Source organism: Rhincodon typus, chromosome 23 (assembly GCF_021869965.1).
Source record: "Rhincodon typus isolate 14 chromosome 23, sRhiTyp1.1, whole genome shotgun sequence".
NCBI lineage: Eukaryota > Metazoa > Chordata > Chondrichthyes > Orectolobiformes > Rhincodontidae > Rhincodon > Rhincodon typus.
The window spans coordinates 4,290,501-4,314,052 of record NC_063354.1 but is presented as its reverse complement, the minus strand read 5'-3'; the positions used below and the strand labels follow the sequence as shown (position 1 = coordinate 4,314,052).

Below are 23,552 nucleotides of genomic sequence, written 5' to 3'. Positions count from 1 at the left end.
AATTCCCTCCCCAAAGGCATTATGGGTCAGCCCACAGCAGGGGGACTGCAGTAGTCCAAGAAGGCAGCTTGCCAAGGACAACAAGTGCTGGCCAGCCAGCGATGCCCACACCCTACAAATGATTTAAAAAAAATACTCTACCCTATCAGATGATTCTTGATCATTAGCAAAGTGAGGGAAAGGGTCATCAACAGTGCTATCAAACAGTGCTTGTAGAGGAATAACCTCACTGACATTTGGTTTAGGTTCCACCAAGGCAACTTGACTCCTGACCTCATTACAGCCACGTTCCAAACATGGACAGAAGAGCTGTACACCAGAGGTGAGCTGAATGTGACTGCCTTTGTCATCAAGGCAGTATCTGACCAAGCATGGTATTAAGGAACCCTAACAAAACTGGAGTCAATGGGAATTCGGGGGGGAAAAGCTTGCCCAAAGGGAGAGATGATTGTGGTTCTTGGAGGTCAATCATCCCAGCCTTAGGGCATCACTGCATGAGTACCTCAAGGTAGTGTTTTCTTTTGTTTTATTCACTTGTGGTATGTGGGCATTGCTGGCTGGTCACCATTTATTGTCTGTCCCTAGTTGTCCTTGAGAAGGTGGTGGTGATCTGCCCCCTTGAACTGCTGCAGTCCATGTACTGTAGTTGGTGTCCTTGACCCAACTGTCTTCAGCTGTTTCATTTAATGACCTTTTTCGAACCTAAGATCAGAAGTGAGGATGCTTGCTGCTGATCTCTCAATAATTCCTCAGCTACTGAAGCAGTCACCATGTCCAAATGCAGCAAGACCTGGACAACATTCAGGCTTGAGCTCTGTTAGGCACCAATGTTACTTGCCTCCTAAATGCCAGGCAATGATCATCTCCAACAAGAGACAATCTAACCATTGCCTCTTGAAATTTAACGGCATTGTTAATGTTATCAGTTCAATTCAATTTTAGGACCATGGGATTACCATTGACCACACATTGAATTGAACCAGCCGTATGAATACTGTGGCTCCAAGAGCTGGTCAAAGGCTAAGAATTCTGCAGCGAGTAACTCACCATCTGTCTCTCTAATGCATGCCTTTTATCTACAAGGTACGTGTCAGGAATGTGACGGAATATTCTCCTAAATCTGAATCTGAACAATCCTTACTGTGATGATATTGCAGAACCCTTTACTGAGTGAATATTTCTAAACTTCTAGCTTTTATTGTTAGGCATAGCAGGTGAATGCAAAAATCACGATAATATCAAATTTACATAAGTGTGTCTTATCCAGTTTGAAAGTGGTTCAGCTTTTGATTTTTGGTGATTTGTTTCTTTAATATTGGGGAGGAATCCAGTTACTGGTATGTAAGTATGTTTAAAGAAGTTGCTTTCATTATCCCCTAATTGTACATTTTTCTCTACAGGGTTGGATGAATGAAATTTCCAATTATGATCCTGAAACCTACCATGCTACACTGACCCATTCTGTCTTCATTCGCCTTGAGGGGACTGTACTAAGGCTTTCAAAACCGAATAAAAATATTTCTCGAAGGGCTTCTTTCAATGAGGCCAAGACAATAGCCACGTACATTAGTCAGAAGATTTATGACTTAGCAGACAGTAGGGTGAGTGAAGAAGACCTGAAAATATGCAGGTTTGAGGATAATTAAATATGCTAACAATGAATAGTTGCAACTATTGGGGACTATGAGGAAAGGTAAAGTTATGTTTTTTTTTCCCCTCTGCCTTTTCCTCCATCTGATAACATTACATCCACAACCCATAATTCTTGTCTCAGAAATTCATGTCTCTTTGCATGTCTGTTTATATGTGTATGGGAATTTTTTAAAAGGGGTAGAGTTTAAGCCATAAAATCATTAGGCGTTCATTTTTTCTCTTGCCATTGGTTAAAAACAGTTGGTTTGCAATAAATAACTAGTTTCTTGTTGGAAAAATGGGAAAAAAAGCTGGTGTATTTATTATTTTAAGCTAAAAAAGATAAAATTAGACAATTCGGTCGTTTGATCAAATTTTATGTTTGTGATGACTCTGGGAATAATGGTGCTTGATTTCCAGCACACTACCTTGGCGAGCTGTGACAATACCCAACTTTGGCATGTTGAATAACATCTTTCCTCTGGCCTCTTAAAAAGGTAAAGTTAGAAAGTGATTAAATCAATAAGGGACTAAGTACAGGAGGCAGTCATAGAATAGGTACAGCACAAAAGAAAGCCATTTGGCCAGCTAACTCTATACCACAATTCTGCAAGCTAGTTCCCTTCCCATTGTCCTGTATATTTTGTATATCACTTGTTCAATTCCACTTTGAAAGAAATTTTAAGAAAGAATTAGAATTGTAGACCTATTATTAAAAAATGAAACATGCCTGGAGAAAGGAGGAACTCCACTGTAGCATGCGGGGTTCGATATTTATAAAGTAGGAAAATTAACAGATTTAATTATGATAAAAGACAAGTTTTCTAAATTTTGTCACTAATAACATTGCAGCACTTAAAATTAACTGGGTGCAAGCAAAAGTAGTTAAATCAAAACCAGCAGGCACAAGTGGGAATTCTTCTAATATCTCATCCTGAGGCGATATGGTTTTGCTGAATGTATGCACTGTTATGGTGTCCAGTGTTTCATTGTGCTGTTACCCAAACCACTACTATTTTTGAAAAAGCAAGTTGTGGAACATATTAACCTCCTGCAACCTGGACAACCTGCATGCTTTGGTTGAAACCAAAATCTACACTGTTATGGAAGGTTGTGCTATCTGAGTTTTATTTCCTGTCTGAGAATTTCTCTAACTTCAACAAAGTGGTTTATCTGAATATAACTTATAATAGAAAATCATTTTTAAGTAACACTAAAGTAAAAAGATACAATACAACGGAGTAACCTTTATGTTTGACAGGTGCATTTAGTTCCAAAGGATCTGGCTAGGAAAAGAGTATGGAATAAGAAGTACCCTATTTGCATTGATCTTGCCAGACAAGATGACTTTATGTCAAAGACGCAGGCAGAGAAGGCAAATATGGAGGAAAAGCTGCCTGCTGATAAAATTGAAACTGCACTTGAGGAACCAATGAAATCTTCTGTGTCACAAGATTCTGCAAAGCCAATTTGCCAAAAGGACCAAGTTTTATATCTTTTTGGAAGGACTGGTAGAGAAAAAGAAGAATGGTTCAGGAGGTTCATTTCAGCCTCAAAATTGAAAGTTGATGCTAAGCGACCAGCCAGTCTAGGAGGTGGTGGCATACCAGGTGAACCAATGTTTTCTATGCTACTGAAATCACAATGGGAGGATAGTTTTAACAAGGTGTTTATATATGATGTAACCAATTTTATTGGAGATGATTTGTTAGAAAAAAAATGCACATGTAGAATCATAAGAATTTCAGCACAGTTGTGGGTCACTTGATCCAGTACACTGAGCTACTGTTAGTGAACTACTACTTCCTGCTATTTTTCTTATGCCATTGGTCTTTCTTATATTGTTAAAGTTAAGGTAGCTTCTACAACCATATGCACTGGTGTGTTCCATATTCTAATGATGTTTTGCACTAAGATGGTTCTGGTGTCACTGCTTGTGCTTCTGATGTGGAGGTGCCGGTGTTGGACTGGGGAGGACAAGGTCAGAAATCCCATGACGCCAGGTTATAGTCCAACAGGTTTATTTGGAAACTCGAGCTTCTCAGAGTCTCGCTCCTTCTTCAGGTATTAGTGACAGAGGAGACATCAGACACAGAATTTACATGTAAAAGATCAAAGGATCACACAGCTGATGAGGATGTATGAAACAAACCTTAGATGCTGTTAAATCTTTAATCAGTTAGAAAGTTTTAATTGATTAATATGTATATGTAAATCCATGAATTTCTTTCAAGTCACTGCCCTGAGAGAACTAAAGGTTTTATCAGTGTGAAGAGGTGACGTTTTAAGTCAGACAATGCATGTTAGGTGTGAGGCCTTGTTTAGAATCTGTTTTGGTTTGGAGTCAGACTGGTTTTATTTCTAAAGTAGGAATTTATAACATGACTGACTGACTGACTGACTGTCTATAAATTGTGTGATTTTTGAACGAAATGGAATGTATCTGCATATAAAGAGGGTTCAGAAAAGATATACAGGATGTTGCCAGAAATGGAGGGCTTAAGTTATAAAAATAGGCTGGGACTTTTTTTTTTCCATTGGAGCACAGTAGTTTGGGGGGTGACCTTATAGAGGTTTATAAAATCCTAAGTGGCATAGATAAGGTGAATAGCAAGGGTATTTTTCCTAAGGTGGGGGAGTTCAAAACTATGGGACTTACATTAAGGTGAGAGGAAATAATTTTAAAAAGGACACGAGGGGCACCTTTTTCACACACAGTGGTTTGTGTGTGGAATGAACTGCGAGAGGAAGTGGTTGATGTCGGTACAGTTACAACTTTGAAAAAAACATTTGGATAAGAACATGAATAGGAAAGGTGTGGAGGGATATGGGCCAAACGCAGGCAAGTGGGACTAGTTTCATTTGGGAACATGGTTGGCGTGGACTGGTTGGACCGAAGGGTCTGTTTCTATGCTGCATGACCCTATAAGTAATGTAAATCTCCATCTATAATGCACATTTCCTCCTGCAAGATGATCTGTTATGTGAACATATACTTGAAAAAATATTTCCATGGGGCTTAGAAGTGAATCTCTAAATCTTAATTGAACTGTTTGAAATGCAATGTGAAACTGTTCGTGTCTACTGACACCAGCATTACAATGATAAATCCCAACTACCCGCAACAACCTCTGTTTTTTTCTACAGACTGCACTTGCACACTATAAAGCCAATTTTTACAAACTCATTAAACTTTTCTACATTTTTGTGTGTTTATTCAGTTTTCAACAATCTTGATTCAAATTTTATTCAGAGATTCTGCAGTTGCTGTGCATGCTCCAGGGTTTCAGCAGACAGACTTATGGAAAATTTTGCGGGGTATTCATGCTCATCACATTTAATTTTTGGAACCTTTCCAAACTTTCATTATCTTAATTGAATTGAAATCCACACCTTTCTGCTCAGTGTTGCTGTACTGGAGTGTCTTCAGTTTCTTGGCTTCTTTGTCTGCCTTGCAAGGGCACATCACATTGCTGAAAAAATTGCAAGTTCTAGGATCCAGAAGTTCTGAAAGTTAGAATAGGGGCTAATGTCACACTTGGACCATTTATAAGAAATTACAACTAATTAAACACTACAGCTCTGAGGACTTCACTGTAATGTAATCTGCTTAAAGAAGGCTATTATAGAAAGAAAAAGAAGTAGAGAGATTTTGGAAGAGAATTTTAGAACTAAGGGTGTAGATGGCTGTTATGATCCCTAATAAGATTGTCTACTTACAAATAAAAATAATTTACTAGTCACTGGCCAGAGTGGAACTTAAATTGACAAAGTTTGAGATTGCAGGTACTTAGAGAATGAACTCACAGGATTTCACAGTTTTGAGCAAACAGAAATAAACTTTACTATAAAAAGTCAGAACAATAATACAATCTACAATGTACGTACAATTCACACTGTAACATTCATTAGCATGGGTATTAGATAAACTGTGACCAAATGCTCTGAAACAGGCCATTCAGTCAAGACCGATTCCACAAATTTCTTTAATTCCACCAACAACAACACTGTCTGCTCCCCCCCCCTCAGCCCCACCCCCACCCCCACCCCTACCTTCTCACCTTCTCACCTGGTCATTAATGATGCTGTGGGTCACCAAGATCAGGGTTAGGATTAGAAAGAAGCAAAGGTGCTGTGCTACTTCATTTTCTTAAGGAACATTGATAATAACTTTTATTCATTTTATGTCTAAGGTGGTTTAAAGATTAACTTATCATTATGTCTCCAACTTTTGTTTTAACCAAAAACAGAAATTGCTGGAAAATGTCAGCATGTCTGGCAGCATCTGTGGAGAGAAATTAGAGTTAACATTTCAGGTCCAGTGACCCTTCTTCAGAACTGATTATAGCTAGGAAAGTGTTGTTTTTTATGTAGAAGATAAGATTGGGGGGAGGGGCTAAGGAGTAAATGATAGGTGGAGAGAGAGCCTAAAGAGTGAGAATAGTTGGACAGACAAAGGGAGTGGATAATGGTCAGTCTAGGAGAATGAATGGCTGCTAATAAGGAATCTTAGTGGATAACAATGGATAGTGTGTAATAGCAGACCATGTGATAACAAGGCTTGGTGTGTGGGGGTGGGGTAAGGACATGGGAGAAGGTGCCTTAACCCCTAACATTGTTGAAGTCGATATTGAGTCCAGAAGGCTGTAGAGTTCCCAAGTGGAAATGAGGTGCTGTTCTTCCAGCTTGCGCTTGAGCCTGAGGCAGAGATTTGGCCATGGGACAAGGTTGTGTGTTGAAGTGCCAGGCAACTGGAAGCTCAGGGCCTTGTTTGCGGATGGAACATAGGTGTTCTGCAAAGTGGTCATCCAGTCTATGCTTTGTTTCCCCAATATAGAGGAGGCAGTGAATGCAGTAGACTAGATTGAGTGAGGTGGAAGTGAAGCACTGCTTCACCTGGAAGATGTGTTTGGGCTCTTGGATACTGAGGAGGGAGGAAATAAATGGATGAGTGTTACACCTTCTGCAGTTGCAGGGACGTGTGGTGTTGGGTGTGAAGGAGAAGTGGACCAAGGTGTCCCGGAGGGAACAGTCCTTGTGGAAGGCTGACAAGGAGGAGAGGGGAATGTGTGTCGGGTGGAGGCATCCCGCTGGAGGTGGTGGAAATGGTGGCTAATGATCTTCTGGATGTGGGTGCTGGTGGGGGATGGTAGGTGAGGTCAAGGTGAACCCTATTGCTGTTGTGGGAGGGAAGAGAGTGGGTGAGGCTGCAGTGTGGGAGATGTTTGGATCTGAATGAGGGCCCTGTCAACTATGATGCTGGAGAATGTTTGGGTGAAGAAGGTGAACATTTTGGAGGCCTCCTTGTCGAAGTTGACATTGTCAGAACAGATGCAATGGAGACTGACAAACTGGGAGAATGGAATAGTGTCTTTGCAGGAAGTAGGGTGTGAGGATGTATAGTCAAGATAATTGTGGGAGTCAGTTGGTTTGTGGTAGATTTTTGTGTCCAGTTTATCATCAGAAATGAAAACAGATGTCAAAGAGGAGAAGGGAGGAATCAGCGATGGACCAGGTGAAGGTGAGAACAGGATGGAAATTGAAAGTGAAATTGATAAGTTTTTCCAATTCTGGACGAGAGAAGGAAGCAGCACTGATAATATCATCGATGTACCTGAGAAAGAGTTGTGACTGGGGGCCGGAATTGGACTGGAACAAAGAATGTTCCAAGTACCCCACAGAGAGACAGGCATAACTGGGGCCCATGTGGGTACCCGTGAGCACCCCTTTGACCTGAAGAAGGTGAGAGGAGTTTAAAAAAGTTGTTAAGAATGAGGATGAGCTCAGCCAGGCAGAGGATTGTGGTGGTGGATGGGGACGGTTCAGGCCTTTTTTTCCAGAAAGAAGCGGAGAGCCCTGGGACCATTCTGATGAGAGATGGACATGTAAAGGGATTGCACATCTTTGGTAAATAGGCGGCTGGAGCCCACAAATTGTATATTCTGAAACTGATGTAAAGCGTCAGAGGAGTCATGAATGTGAATGGGAAGGGGAAAAGAATCCAAGTTGAGGCAGGAAGAGAGGAGTTCTGTGGGGAAGGAGCAGGCAGAAACAATGCATCTACCTGGGCAATGCTGTGGATTTTGGGAAGGAGGCAGAAGTGAGCTGTGTGGCATTGGGTGACTATGAGCTTGGAGGCAGTGGAATGTGGTCAGTGACTGTTGTGGTTTCAGTTGCCTGATATTTCAAGGTATGGTCATGGTCCAGAAGGAGATTAGGAGGAGATATCTGATATCGGAGAGCTGGCGGTCAGCCTCTGCAATGTAGAGATCGGTATGCCAGACAGCAACAGCACCACTCTTGTCAGCAGGTTTAATTACAGAATCAGGGTTGGATCTAAGAGCACAGAGTGCAGTCAGTTCACAGTGAGATGGATTGGAATGTGTGAGCGGGGGGCAGAGAAATTGAGGTGACCAGTGTCACGTCGACAGTTCTCGATGAACACGTCAAGTGTAGGTAAACAGCCAAAGGGAGGGGTACAGGTGGAGGGAGAGTGTTGGGGGTGAGTGAAGGGGTCTGTGTGACGAGGAAAGAAATTTTTTTTGCCTATTTATATGTGGGATGTGGGCATCACTGGCTGGCCAGCATTTAATGCCTGCTCCTAATTTACCTCAAGAAGGTGATGGTGAGCTGCTTTCTTGATCCACTGCAGTCCACCTGCTGTGGATTGACCCATAGTGCCATTAGGGAGGGAATTCCAGGATTTTGACCCAGCGACAGTGAAGGAACAGTGATCCATTTCCAATTCAGAATGGTGAGTGGTTTGGAGGAGAAATTGAAGGTGATGGTGTTCCCATATATCTGCTGCCCTTGTCCTTCTGGAAGGACGTGGTTGTGGGTTTGGAAGGTGCTAACTGAGGATATTTGGTGAATTTTTGCAGTGCATCTTATAGATAGTATGCACTGCTTCTACTGAGCACAGTGGTAGAAGAAATGGGGGCTTGTAGATGTAGTGCCAATCAAGCAGGCTGCTTTGTCCTGGATGGTGTCAAGCTTCTTGAGTATTGTTGGGACTACACTCATCCAGGCAACTGTATCACACTCCTGACTTGTGCCTTGTAGATGGTGGACAGGCTTTGAGGAGTCAAGAGGTGAGTTACTTGCCGCAGTATTCCTGGATTCTGACCTGCTGTTGTAGCCACTGTGTTTATGTGGTGAGTCCAGTTGAGTTTCCGGTCAATGATAACCTCCAGGATGTTGATATTGGGGGATTCATTGATGGCAACATCGCTAAATGTCAAGGGGTGGTGATTAGATTGTCCCTTGTTGGTGATGGTCATAGCCTGGCATTTGTGTGGCGCAAATGTTACTTGCTACTTGTCAGCCCAAGCATGGACATTGTCAGATCTTGTTGCATTTGAACATGGACTGCTTCAGTGTCAGGGGAGTTGTGAATGGTGCTGAGCATTGTGCAATCATCGGTGAACATACCCACTTTTCATCTTATGATGGAGGGAAGGTCATTGATGAAGCAGCTGAAGACTGTTGGGCCTACAACACTACCTTGAGGAATTCCTGCAGAGATGCCCTGGAACTGAGATTACTGATCTCCAACAACCACGACCGTCTTCCTTTGTGTCAGATATGACTCCAACCACTGGAGAGCTTGCCCCGATATCCATTGATTCCAGTTTTGCTAGGGCTCCTTGATGCCACACTCTGTCAAATGCAGCCTTGATGTCAAGGTTTGTCACTCTCCTGTCACCTCTGGAATTCAGCTGTTTTGCCCAGCTTTGAACCAAGGCTGTAATGAGATCAGGAGCTGAGTGACCCTGGTGGAACCCAAACTGGGTGTTGCTGAGCAGGTGCTGCTTGATAGCACTGTTGATGACACCTTCCATCACTTTACTGATGATTGAGAGTAGACTGATGGGGCTGTAATTGGCTGGGTTGGATTTGTCCTGCTTTTTATATCTGAGTAATTTTCCATATTGTCGGGTAGATACCAGTGTTGTAACTGTACTGGAACAGCTTGGCGAGGGGAGTGGGAAGTTCTGGAGCATAAGTCTTCAGTACTCTTGCAGGAACATTGGCAGGGTCCATTGCCTTTGCAGCATGCAGTATCGCCAACTGTTTCTCAATGTCATGTGGAGCGAATTGAATTGAAGACTGGAATCTGTAATGCTGGGGACCACTGGAGGAGGCCGAGATGGATCATCCACTTGACACTTCTGACTGCTGCTAAAATTTCAGCCTTATCTGTTGCACTGATGTGCTGGGCTCTTCTGTCATTGAGGATGGGGTTATTTGTGGAGCTGCCTCCTCCAGTGAGTTGTTTAATTGCCCACCACCATTCATGGCTGGATATGGCTGGACTGCAGAGCTTACTGCTGATCCATCGGTTGTGGGATTACTTGGCTCTGTCTATCACTTCCTGCTTATGCTGTTTGGCATGCAAATGGTCTTGTTTCGTGACTTTGCCAGATTGACACCTCATCTTCAGGTATGCCTGGTGTTGCTCCTGGCATGCCCTCTTGCACTCTCCATTGAAGCAGGGTTAAGCCCCTGGCTTGATGGTAATGGTTGAGTTGGGGGTAGGCCAGGCCAAGAGGTTACAGATTGTGCTGGAGTACAATTCTGCTGTTGATGGCCCACAGTGTCTCATGGATGCCCAGTCTTGAGTTGCCTGATCTGTTCGAAGTCCACCCCTATTAGCACGCTGATAGTGCCACACAACATTTTGGAGGTTATTCTCAATGTGAAGGCAGGACTCTGTCTCCACAAGGACTGTGCGATGGTCACTCTTACTGATCCTGTCATGGAAAAATGCATCTGCAGCTGGCAGATTGGTAAGGATGAGGTCAAGTATGTTTTTCCCTCTTGTTGGTTCCCTCACTGCCTGCTGCAGACCCAGTCTAGCAACTATGTACTTTAGGACACAACCAGTTTGATCTGTAGTACTGCTACGAAGCCACTCTTGGTGGTGGACATTGAAATCTCCCACCCAGAATACATTTTGTGCCCTTGCCATCCCCAGGGCTTGTCCAAAGCACTGAGTGCAAAGGGAACGGAAGAAGAGTTCAATATCATGTTCTGCCCGAAATTCATTAAGGTGGGATGCAGAGGGATAAAACTGAGAGGTTAGCTAAGTTTTTTTTTCATTTTTTTACACACTAACATGAATGTGTGTGCTCCTGGAGTATTAATGGGAACTTGCTTGCATTGGGAGAGTTTTATGAATGCATAGAATAAACATTTGAGAATCATTAGCCTGCTTTTAGTGAACGGCCACCTCATTAAATTGAAACAAAATCAGATTTCAGTCTAGGATCTGATATGTCCAGTAATTACTATGGCTGGCATTATTGCAATGGTCAAATTTTGTTCATAATTTATAAGTTACATCCTTTGAAAATTATTAATCCTGAATTTATATATTAATGTTATTGTTCAGTTTGTCATTCCCTTACTGTTAATAGATTTAATGTATTAATATTTCGTCTTGAATCTCTGTGCTGCAATTCTATTTATTACCAGTTGAAATCATTCAATAATGGAACAAAAAGTTCAATTTAATATCTGAAGTAATATTTACAGCAAGTAATTGTATATTCAATATGTTGAGCTTTTCAATGATAGATTTAATAAGGCGCACAGATTTTGAATTCTTGCTCAGTCAGCCAGTTTTTTTCTCCTTCAGAGTACATTAGAAGCTTCGATATTTTAGATTTGATGCTTGAAGCTGGATGTAAAACTGTTGTGAAGAATTTTTAAGATACTTCAGTGTTCACATTACTAATCAATTGTGCTTTATTTTAGGTTTTGTGCCATCACACAGTAGGAACAATAGCCATTCAGGAATGTTGACTCATAGTCGCAATAGTAGTAAAGGAAGTATTGAAGAAATCATGTCACAGTCAAGACAGAAAGATCTCATGTCTAGTGTACGCCAGAAAATGCTTCTGGACTATACTTTGTATATGGGAAAGTACATTCCTGAAGACCCCTCTAGTCCCAATGTAAGTCCTGTCCACAGTGCAGAAAATAGTCCTACAGTGAACAATAAGGTAAGAAAAAACAAGTTAGTTATGCTTTTTGATATTTTTCTTCCAATACACACCTTTAGAGTTAAGGCTGTTTCAGTTTTTTTTTAAACCTTAAAGCAAAACTGTTGAGCTTGAAGATAACCTCCATAAAAGCTATCAGTGTTGCTTCTGGGGACGGTGGCCCGATATCTTTTTGTTGTTTTCCCACAGTCATGCTATTTTGTCAGATGTGGGCAAGATGATGTAGTGACTGCCTGCCAAGAGCCAAATGAGCTATTTAAGTGGCCAATTAAGAGTCACTTCCTGCCTCCACTGGTGGGCTCACATAAGGCTTCTGGGGAGATCTTCCTTTTTGCAAGATCTGTACCCCGTGGAGTTAAAGCAATGATCACGTATTAATATTTTATGTATCATTTAATAGTCCTATTCATTTTCTTTACGTTAGTTGCCAAGCAGCCAAATTGAGAACTCGGAACAACAAGTGGCTTGGGTCAATGCACTGGTTGGAAGAGTCTTCTGGGACTTCTTGGGTGAAAAGTATTGGTCAAACTTAGTGTCTCGAAAAATCCAGATGAAACTCAGCAAGATTAGGGTACGTGATCAACGTATTCAGCCCATAAATCAACGCTTATCGGTATAAATTTGTTTGCAGTTAATTTAATTTTCCTTGGCACATATACTTAGTTCCATCTTGTTTATGCAGAATCATAGAAATTGGAAAGTTTTGCATTTTCCAAGTCTTTGATCATAGATATATTCTGCCGTCAGATGTTTGGGGAAAAAAACTGTTGTTCATAATATTTTTAATCAGTGGCTGCTCCCAAGAAGGTATTATCCATACAATTTTGGACCCTGTGCCTTGAGCTATTTGGTGGTGAAGGCCCAGTAAATCTTTGTTCATGTGCTCCCGGTTCCATTCCCTCATCTTAATTGTTTGAACTTCATGGAATGTTACACTAGTGATGTAAGTATCAGCAAGGGGTGGATTTATTTGAGAGAGCAAGTGAGAAGTAGGAGGCACAGTTATCACAAAATATATAATGGGGCCTCAGAATTACCAGACTTTGCTGTCTAAAGCAGAACCTCAGAATTATTGCAGAGCAGGGACCAGCAATTTGACCCAAAGTCTTTGCATCAGTTGTCCGAATGAGCATTTCAGTTAGTGCCATTTTGCTGCCTTCTACCTGAAATGTTTCCTGTTATTCCCTTTCAAAATATTTTTCCTAAAGTCTAGTCCTTTGGAATGCCTCAATTGAACATGCTTCCACCATAATACATTGCATTCCAAACCCTAACCACTCACTGCATAAAAATGTTCTTTTTGTATTGCATTTGGTGTCTTTTACTAATTATTTTATGCTGTGCCCTCTTGTTCTTGATCCTTGCATGAAGAGGAACAGTTTCTCCCTACCTATTCTATCTAGACCCCTCATAATTTTGAATACTTCTCTCTGCCTTCTCCAAGGAAAACTGTCCAAAGTACCCCAATATATTTTTCTACCTGAGATTTATTTTCCTTGGAGCTATTCTCATAAACAAGACCATAAGATGTAGGAGCAAAAAATGCTATTTTGCCCATTGCATTTGCTCTGCTGTTCAATGAGATCGTTGCTGATGTGATAATACTCAACTCCACTTCTTTGTCATTTCTCCATAAAAGGTAACCAGACAATGGGAGGCGATGGCCTAGTGGTATTATTGCTGGATTATTTATCCAGAGACCCAGGGATATTCTGGGCACCTGGGTTTGAATCCTGCCATGGCAGATGGTGGAATTTGAATTAAATAAAAAAGAATCTGGAATTAAGAGTCAAATGATATCCATGAATCCATTGTCAATTTATTAGAAAACCCATTTGGTTCGCTAATGTCCCTTAGGGAAGGAAACTGCCATCCATACCTGGTCTGGCCTAATTTTGACTCCAGTCCCACAGCAATGTAGTTGATTCTTAACTGGCCTTTGGGTAATTAGGGATGCAAAATAAATGCTGGCCTAGCCAGCGACACCCTTATCCCGTGAATGAATAAAAAAAAACCATAGGACTGCTCGCTTATTAGAGAGAGATGGCAGGTGGTGGTTCAACCCAAGGGTCACCATGCCTCAGGCAAGGGCACAGGTTGAGGAGGAGAGTCCTTCGTGGTGTGGGAATTGAACTCACGCTTTTTGCATTACTTTGCGTTGCAAGCCAACTATCCGGCCAGCCCTTGAAAGGAACACAGAACATACAAGTAGGCCATTCATCCCATCAAACTTGCTCCACTATTCTGTATTATCATGGCTGACTGCCTAAATCGGTACTCTGTTTGCACTTTCTTCCCATACCCTTTGATCCCTTGTTTCCCATCCTGATTAAAAATCTATTTTAACCTTGAAATTAACGACCCAGCTTCGATAGCTCTCTGCAGTAAAAAAAATTCTATAATTTCATTAAAATCAGAAGAAATTCCTCCTCATCATCTGTCTTAAATTGACTACCCTTTTATTCTTAGAACATGCCCTTTGCCATGAGGCTCTTCCATAAAGGGAATCAACCTCTTCGCATCCACCCTGTTAAGCCACCTTGGCATTTTTTATGTTTCAATTAGGTTGCCTTTCATTCTTCTAAACATTATTGAGTATGGACCCAAACTACTCATCCTGTCCTCGTAAGACAATCCCTCCATATATGAGATCAACCTATTGAACCTTCTGTGGACTGCCTGCAATGCCAGTATATCTTCCTTAGATAAGGTGACCAAAATTGTTTTCAGGATTATGGTCTGACTTGTACCTTGTATTATTTTAGCAAAACTTTTTCTTCATTATCCATTCCCTTTGAAAGAAAGACAATATTCCATTTCCTTTCCTGTTACTAGCTGCACCAGTATTCTTTGTATTTTATGCATGAGAACCCAAAATCCCTCTGTATTGCTCCTTGCTGCAGTCTTTCTCCAAAGAAGTAATATTCTGAAAGGTCCCATAATCCACTTGTTTGACCCCATCCACCCTGAGTTAAACTTGAACATACTTGGTCTTAATTAAGTTTTCTAATGATTTAATCTTAAGGATTCTCCATGTATTTTAATTTTAGTCTCCCTCTCTTATTCTCTGATTTTTAGTTATCTGGTGCTTCTTAGTTAATTCCTTAGTAATCTCCAAACACTTGGACTTTGGTCTGCTCCTGCCCCCACAGATCTGTGAAAGTAGTTAGGAAAGCAAGACAGCACAAAAAAAAAACTCCCTCATGACTTACCAAACTGCTGCACTCCACTTTCTGTAAATTGCACTCTGCGCTAGTTGCACAGAGGTATCTCTTATATTCTGCCTGAGCTGTTTCACGAGCTGGTTTAAACCAGATTAACTGTCAGCGCCGGTTAACTATTTAAATTACAGCAGCTCCACCCACTAGAAGAGATAGCAAGAACTACAGATGCTGGAGTCAGAGATGACACAATGTGGAGCTAGAGGAAAACAGCAGGCCAGGCAGCATCAGAAGAGTAGGAAAGTTGACGTTTCAGGTTGGGACCCATCAGCAATGGGGAGGGGGAAGGGAGCTGGGAAATAGAGAGAGAGAGAGAGAGAGAGAGGGAGGAGGGGTGGGGCTGGGGAACGTAGGTGGGATGGTGATAGGTAAATGTAGGTAGGGAGTGGTGGGGATGGGTGGGGCAGATAGATGGGAAAGAAGATGGACAGGTTTTGTCAGGTCAAGGAGGCGGGGATGAGAGGGAAGGTTGGACATGGGATGAGGCCGGGGGTGGGGAGATTTTAAGACTGGTGAATTCCATGTTTAGGCCATTGGGCTGTAGGCTCCCGAGGTGGAATATGAGATGTTACTCCTCCAGTTCGCTTGTGGAGGCATTGTGGCATTGGAGGAGGCCCAGGACGGACATGCCTTGCAGGGTATGGGAGCCGGAGTTGAAATGGTTGACAACAGGAAGGTGTTGTCGCGTACAGAGCACAGATGCTCAACGAAACGGTCTCCGAGTCTGTGCTTGGTCTTACCGAAGTAGAGGAGGCCACATTGGGAGCAGATACAGTAGACCAATTTGGTGGATGTACAGGTGAACCCCTGTTTGATATGAAAGGTTTGCTTTGGGCGTTGAATGGAGGTGAGGGGGGAGATGTAGGGGCAGGTGTAGCAATTCCTGTGGTTGCAGGGAAAGGTGCCGGGTATGGTGGGATTAGTGGGGAGTGTGGAGCAGACGAGAGAGAGCGGTCCCCACAAAATGCAGATAGCGGTTGGGGGGTGGAATATCGCTTTGGTCATGGGGTTGGATTGTAGGTGGCGGAATTGGTGGAGAGTGATACACTGGATGCGGAGGTTAGTGGGGTGATATGTGAGGACAAGGGGGATTCTGTCTTTATTTTTGTTGGGGGGAGCAGTTTTGAGGGCAGAAGTGTGGGAAATGTAAGAGATGCCGTGGAGGGCATTTTTGATCACCGGAGGAGAGAAGTTGCGGTCAACAGCAAACACAGAAGTGAAACAACCTATGGTTAGAGAAATAGTTTCTCATTATTTTTGTCCATTCCATTTGTGAGTTGTTTATTTCTATTATTGTCCAGGAAAATTAAATCATAAGGGCAATTTTGGGAATCTCAGGGGTGGATCCACCCTTTGACCCTGTGTTAATTTTGAGCATTTCTGTCCACCTCTTGCACACTGGCAGCAATGAGTTCCATCCACTGGATGTGTTGTAGAACTGGTCAACACATCTTTAGTAGCACCTTTTCAAAAATGCATCCATTCTAGAAGAACAAAGGTAGCAGGGCTGTGGAATTAGCACTGCCTGTACATCTCTCACCATTCTACATTGAAAGTATTATCGCTGTTGTTTTACTGTAACTGGGTCAAAATCCTGGAGCTCCGGAGCAACAACGTTGGTTAATCTATACCACGTGAAATTTAGCAAATCAAGATGACTCAGCAGCACCATTGTTTTCTTTTGCGGGGGGTGGGGGGTGCGGGGCGGGAGGGTAGATGTAGATGAAAGGTTTGGCCATTAAATGCTAGCCTTGCCAATGATGCTACTAACCTTGAATAAATTTGATTGGTCATGAAATTTGATGTTTTCAACTTGTGCAAACATAATTTGCCATTTCTTCCAAAATTTTAATTGCAAGATTTGCCAGTGGTTAGCGGGCATTGGTCAGCATAATGAACATTGTTCACTGGCTGTTGACTGCAAGTTCTGAGTCGTCATATGTTTAAACCTATTCAAATTAAATTTTCTTCATGGATATTGTGTTGTATTTAAGGATGGCTTCATAACACTGATGTAAATGCTTCAACTGCAGTCTATGGACTGTAAATCCGGTTGTCCTTTTCAACTCACAGATTACCCTGGCTGGCCACACGGTTACTTTTTATTTTCTTTCAGGTTTTTATACTTCCATGTCAAAACCTTTTAAATCCGTTCAGATGATAAATTACTTTTACAAATGCATTAACATAAGTAGCCAAATGTTCCCTCCGTAAGAAAGTTAAATTTATCATTTTTAATTAAATAGGAATGTATAAGCCTGTCAAACAGGTAGAAATTGATGGTGATATGCACTGAATATGTAAGTGGATTAGTTCAAAATGATATTCCTTGTGTCAACCAGGAAGCAAACCTTAGTTCTTTGGAGCAACCTTTGAGCTTTTATGGCATGATATTAATGTAAAGAAAAATTAATGTAAACAAACATTTTTAAGCTCCTTTCTTACTTTCTCAGGTTTAGAATTTCACTTGCATCTGCAATTCATAGTATACATTGTCAAATGGCTTGATTTCATTGCCCCTTTTTACTTTTGTTTGGTAACTGATACACTCATTTTTCCAAGTGCTAATAATAGTGCTATTCAGATGCTGTTCCGCTCTGAACCTTTGTAAGGTAAAATATTGGGAACTGTTTTTGCACAGTTTTGAAGAATTCAATTGTTTTCTTTGTATTCTTACAGTGTGGAAACAGGCCCTTTGGCCCAACACGTCCACACCGACCCTCAGAGTATCCCACCCAGAATCATCCCCCTATAACCCACCTCATCTACATGTCCCTGAACACTATGGGCAATTTAGCATGGCCAATTCACCTAGTCTGCACATCTTTGGACTGTGGGAGGAAACCGGAGCACCCGGAGGAAACCCTCGCAGACACGTGGAGAATGTGTAAACTCCACACAGACAGTTGCCCGAGGTTGGAATCAAACCCGGGCCCCTGGCGCTGTGAGGCAGCAGTGCTAACCACTGAACCACCGTGCTGCCCAAATTTATTCTTTATTTACTATGGCTTAACCAAGCATTTGTATAAAATTATTCTTTATTCTAGCTAAAATTTTGAATCCAGTGCCTCTGAGAATTTCTGTATTCTTATTAACAGTCATAAGAACATCATTTAGTACAATCGTGGCTGATCTCATCTTAGCCTCAACTCCACATTCCTGCTCACACTCTACAACTCTGTAACCCTTTACTAATTAAAAATGTATCTCCTCCCTAAATTTATTCAGTATCCTGGCAGCCCCAGCACCTGGGTCGTGAATTCCACAAATTCACAATCCTTTGAAAGAAGTAATTCTTCCCCATCTCTGTGTTGAATATGCCTACCCTTTGCCTAAAATTATGACCCCTTGTTCTAGATTGCTGCACAAGGAGGAACATCTGCCTACACCTACTTTGTTAATCCCCTTTAGCATCTTGTTTACCTTAATTAGATCTCCTCTCATTCTTCTAAACTCCAGTGAGTATAGACCTAAACTGCTCAAAGTCTCCTCATAAAGCTGGCCTTTCATCTCTGGAATTAACTGAATGAATCTTTACTGAACTCCCTCCAATGCAGTCTTGAAAATCAAGTTATTCTTTCGTGATACTAAGGAGACAGACTGTAACCCTCACAGCTTGAACAGGAGCGCTGGATTAGCAATTTTACAATCTCTTGGATCCCTCCATAGTCTCACGATCTCTGCAGCCACTTCCCTTATATTCTTTGGATGTAGACCATCACATCCTGATGACTTGTCTGCCTTGAGTTTCACTAGTTTTTCAAATACTTTGTCACTCTTCTAGAGACTGTTTCAAGATCTTTCCTCCAGTTAGTCACTTGTTTACCTTTTATCTTTGGGGTGTTTATAGTGTCCTCCATCATGAAGACTGATGCCAAATATTTGTTTAAATTATCTGTCATTTCCCTGTTCTCCATTATCAATTCCCCAGTTGCAACCTCCAAGGGCCCCACACTTTAGCTACTTATACTTGTAGAAGCTGTTGCTGTTTGTTTTTATATTTCTTGCCAGTTTATTTTTATAATCCATTTTCTCCCTCATTCTTAGCTTATTGGTCATCTGCTAGTTCCTAACAAAAAATTCCCAATTCTCTGGCCTACCATCCATTTGCTGCTTTGTGTGCCTTAGCTTTTGATTGCTTTTCTTGCGTGCATTTTTTAACCATGGTAGTTCACCCTTCTCATCAATTCTTTCTTTTTGACTAGAATACATTTTGTTGAGCGTTATGAAATATCTGCATTAATGTCTGCCACTCCTTATCCACTGACCTTCTCCTTAGTATATTTATTTCTTCACACCTCAGAGATTGTCTTTAATTCTATTGAGGATACTGGTTTGTAACCTGAGTTGTTCTCTCTGAAACTGAAATTGAAACTTCTTACTTTTTTAAAAATTTACTCATGGGATGTGGGCATTGGTATTTATTGGCCCATTCCTAGTTGCCCTTGGGAAAGTTGTGGTAAGCTGCCAATTGAACCGCTGAAGCACATATGCTGTAAGTAGACACACAATGTTTTTAGGGAAGGAATTCCAGGATTTTGAACCAGCAACACTGAAGGAATATGTGATACGTTTTCAAGTCAGGATAGGGAGTGGCTTGGAAAGGAGCTTGCAGGTGGTGGTGTTCCCATGTAACTGCTGCCCTTGCCCTCCTAGATGGAAGTGGTGGTCGGCTTGGAAGGTGCTGTCTAAGGATCTTTGGTGAATTTCCATGGTACTTCCTGTAGCACACACTGCTGCTACTGCATTTGGCGTTGGAGGGATTGGATGCTTGTGGGTTTGGTGCCAGTCAAGCAGGCAGCTTTGTCCTAAATAGTGTCAAGCTCTTGAGTGTTGTTACAGCTGAAGCCATCTCGGCAAAGAGAGAGTATTCCATCATATTCCTGAACTGTACCTTGTCAATAGCGGACAGGCTTTTGGGAGTCGGGAGGTGAGTTATTTGGCATTCCTAGCCTCTGACCTGCTCTCGTAGCCACTGCATTTATATGTTGAGTCGAGATGAGTTTCTGGTCAATGATAACCCAGAGGATGTTGATAGTGGAGGTTGCAACTGGGGAATTGATAATGGGGAACAGGGCCATAGCAAATAATTTAAACCAATACTGTGGATTGTGATAACATCATTGATTATAGAATCATAGACTGATACAGCGTGGAAACAGACTCTTCGGTCTAACTAGTCCACATCGACCACTTGCTTGCGTTTGGCCCATATCCCTTCAAACCTTTCCGTTTCATGTACTTATCCAAATGTCTTTTAAATGTTGTAATTGTACCTGCATCCACCATTTTGTCTGGCAGTTCATTCCACACACGAACCACTCTCTGTATTAAAATGTTGCCCCTCATGTCCTTTTTAAATCTTTCTCCTCTCACCTTAAAAATATATGCCTCCTAGTTTTGAATTCCCCCACCCGAGGGAAAAGACCTTTGCTATTCACCTTATCTCTGCCACCCATGACTTTATAAACCTCTATAATGTTACCCCACAAAGCTTCTGAGAAGCCAAACAGAGACATGCCAGGGAATTCCTGCAGGCCTGGCATTCCAACTGGAACTCCATCAACAGACTAGTCAACTAGACAACTCTCACAGACCGGTCAAGCAACAGCCTGACAGTCATACTCACAGAATCATACCTTACCACGTCCCAGACACCACCATCAGCATCCCTGGTTATGTCCTGTCTCACCGGCAGGACAGACCCAGCAAAGGGGGCGGCACTGTGGTATACAGTCGGGAGGGAGTTGCTCTAGGAGTCATCAACATTGACTCCGGACCCCCTGATGTCTCATGGCTTCAGGTTAAACATGGGCAAGGAAACCTCCTGATTACCACATACCGTCCTCCCTCAGCTGATGAATCAGTACTCTTTGATGTTGAACAACACTTAGATGAAGCACTGAGGATGGCAAGGGCACAAAATGTTCTCTGGGAGGGGGATTTCAATGTCCACCACCAAGAGTGGCTCGGCAGCAGTACTACTGATCGAGCTGGTCGGGTCCTAAAGGACATAGCTGCTAGACTGGGTCTGCGGCAGGTGGTGAGGGAACCAATGAGGGAAAAACGTACTTGACCTCATCCTTACTAATCTGCCAGCTGCAGTTGCATCTGTCCATGACAGTATTGGTAAGAGTGACCATTGCACAGTCCTTGTGGAGACGAAGTCCCGCTTTCACAATGAGAACAACCTCCGTCGTGTTGTGTGGCACTATCACCGTGCTAAATGGGCCAGACTTCACATAGATTGAGCAACTCAAGACTGGGCATCCATGAGGTGCTGTGGGCCATCAACAGCAGCAGAATTGCACTCCAACACAATCTGTAACCTCATGGCCCGGCATATCCCCCACTCAACCATTACCATCAAGCCAGGGGATCAACTCTGGTTCAATGAGGAGTGCAGGAGGGCATGCCAGGAGCAGCACCAGGCATACCTGAAGTAGAGGTATCAACCTGGTGAAGCCACCAAAAAGGACTACTTGCAAGCTAAGCAATCCCATAACCAACGGATCAGATCTAAGCTCTGCAGTCCTGCCACATCCAGTTGTGAATGGTAGTGGACAATTAAACAACTCACTGGAAGAGGAGACTCCACAAATATCCCTATCCTCGATGGAAGAGCCCAGCACATCAGTGCAAAAGATATTCGCAGCAATCTTCGGTCAGAAGTGCCGAGTGGATGATTCATCTCGGCCTCCTCCAGTGGTCCCCAGCATTACAGATACCAGTCTTCAGCCAATTTGATTCACTCCACGTGATATCAAGAAACTGTTGGAGACACTGGATACTGCAAAGGCCCTGACAACATTCCGGCAATAGTACTGAAGACTTGTGCCCCAGAACTTGCTGCTCCTGTAGCCAAGTTGTTCCAGTACAGTTACAACACTGGTATCTACCCGACAATGTGGAAAATTGTCCAAGTATGTCCTGTACACAAAAAGCAGGACAAATCCAACCCAGCCAGTTACCGCCCCATCAGTCTTCTCTTGATCATCAGTAACGTGAGGGAAGGTGTCATGAACAGTACTGTCAAGCAGCACCTGCTCAGAAATAACTTGCTCAGCAACACCCAGTTTGGGTTCCGACAGGGCCACTCAGCTCGTGATCTCATTACAGTCTTGGTTCAAACATGGACAAAAGAGCTGAATTCCAGAGGTGAGGTGAGTGACAGCTCTTAATATCAAGGCTACATTCAACCAAGTGTGCCATCAAGGAGCCCTGGCAAAGCTGGAATCAATGGGCATCAGGGGGCAAACGCTTCGGTCGTTGGAGTCATAACTGACACATAGGAAGATGGTCATGGTTGTGGGACATCAATCATCTCAGCTCCAGGACATCTCTGCAGGAGTTCCTCAGGGTAGTGTCCTAGGCCCAACCATCTTCAGCTGCTTCATCAATGACCTTCCCTCCATCATAAGGTCAGAAGTGGGGATGTTTGCTGATGATTGCACAATGTTCAGCACCATTCGTGACTCCTCAGATACTGAAGCAGTCCATGTTCACATGCAAGAAGATCTGGACAATATCCAGGCTTGGGCTGACAAGTGGCAAGTGACATTCGTGCCACACAATTGCCAGGCTATGGCCATCACCAATACGAGACAATCTATCCACCGCCCCTTGACGTTCAATGATGTTACCATCACTGAATCCCCCATTAACAACATCCTGGGGGTTACCATTGATCAGAAACTCAACTGGACTCGCCACATAAACACAGTGGCTACAAGAGTAGGCCAGAAGCTGGGAATACTGCGGCGAGGAACTCACCTCCTGACTCCTCAAAGCCTGTCCACCATCTACACAGCACAAGTCAAGAGTGTGGTGGAATACTGTCCACTTGCCTGGATGAGTGCAGCCCCAAAAACACTCAAAAAGCTTGACACCATCCAGGACACAGCAGCCCACTTAATTGGCACTACATCTACAAGCATTCACTCCCTCCACCACCACCGATGCTCAGTAGCAGCAGTGTGTGCTATTTACAAGATGCACTGCAGAAATTCACCAAAGATCCTCAGTCAGCACCTTCCAAACCCACGACCACTTCCATCTAGAAGGACAAGGACAGCAGATATTGGGAACACCACCACCTCCAAGTTCCCCACCAAGTCACTCGTTATCCTGACTTGGAAATATATTGCCATTCCTTCACTGTCACTGGGTCAAAATCCTGGAATTCCCTCCCTAATAGCATTGTGGGTCAACCGACAGCAGGAGGACTGCAGCAGTTCAAAAAGGCAGCTCACCACCAGCTTCTCAAGGGGAACTCGGGATGGGCAAGAAATGCTGGCCAGACAGCGACGCCCATATCCCACAAATGAATAAAATAAAAATAACAAAAAAGAAACACGTTGAACTGGACCCGATATACAAACCACTGAGAAACAGAACCGGAAGTGATGCCAAGCACCCCAGCAAACCGAGGCATATAAATATAAATAACAAGCGGGACAGAACGCCAATGCTTCACCGGAGGCACACTGATGATGTTACCTGGGAGAGTGATGAAACATCTGCAATCAAATGCGCTGGCTCAGTTACTCCTCAACCTCCTGTGCTTCCGTGAAAAAAAAAAAGTCCCAGCCTATTTGGCCTCTTTTTGTAACTCAGACCTTCCATTCCCGTCAATATCCTGGTAAATCTTTTCTGAACCCTCTCCAATTTAGTAATATCCTACCTATAGCAG

The 23,552-nt window shown here is 42.8% G+C and overlaps 1 protein-coding gene and 1 long non-coding RNA gene across 3 annotated transcripts in view; one reads left to right on the top strand and one right to left on the bottom strand.

Annotated features, from left to right (window-relative positions):
• The window catches only part of LOC109929496 (testis-expressed protein 2), a 136,436-nt gene that overhangs the window by 76,774 nt on the left and 36,110 nt on the right, over positions 1-23,552 (top strand). The window contains exons 2-5 of the mRNA XM_048610819.1: positions 1,401-1,601; positions 2,894-3,242; positions 11,392-11,639; positions 12,064-12,210. Of these exons, the coding sequence (XP_048466776.1) occupies positions 1,407-1,601; positions 2,894-3,242; positions 11,392-11,639; positions 12,064-12,210 (939 nt within the window). The 5' untranslated portion in view covers positions 1,401-1,406. The remainder of the gene's footprint in view (positions 1-1,400; positions 1,602-2,893; positions 3,243-11,391; positions 11,640-12,063; positions 12,211-23,552) is intronic.
• Positions 4,836-23,552, bottom strand: part of LOC125485853 — a 53,185-nt gene continuing 34,468 nt past the window's right edge. The window contains exon 4 of one of the 2 annotated variants that reach the window (XR_007264561.1): positions 4,836-5,139. This is a non-coding gene — a long non-coding RNA (uncharacterized LOC125485853). The remainder of the gene's footprint in view (positions 5,140-23,552) is intronic. The other variant, XR_007264562.1, reaches the window with a different exon arrangement.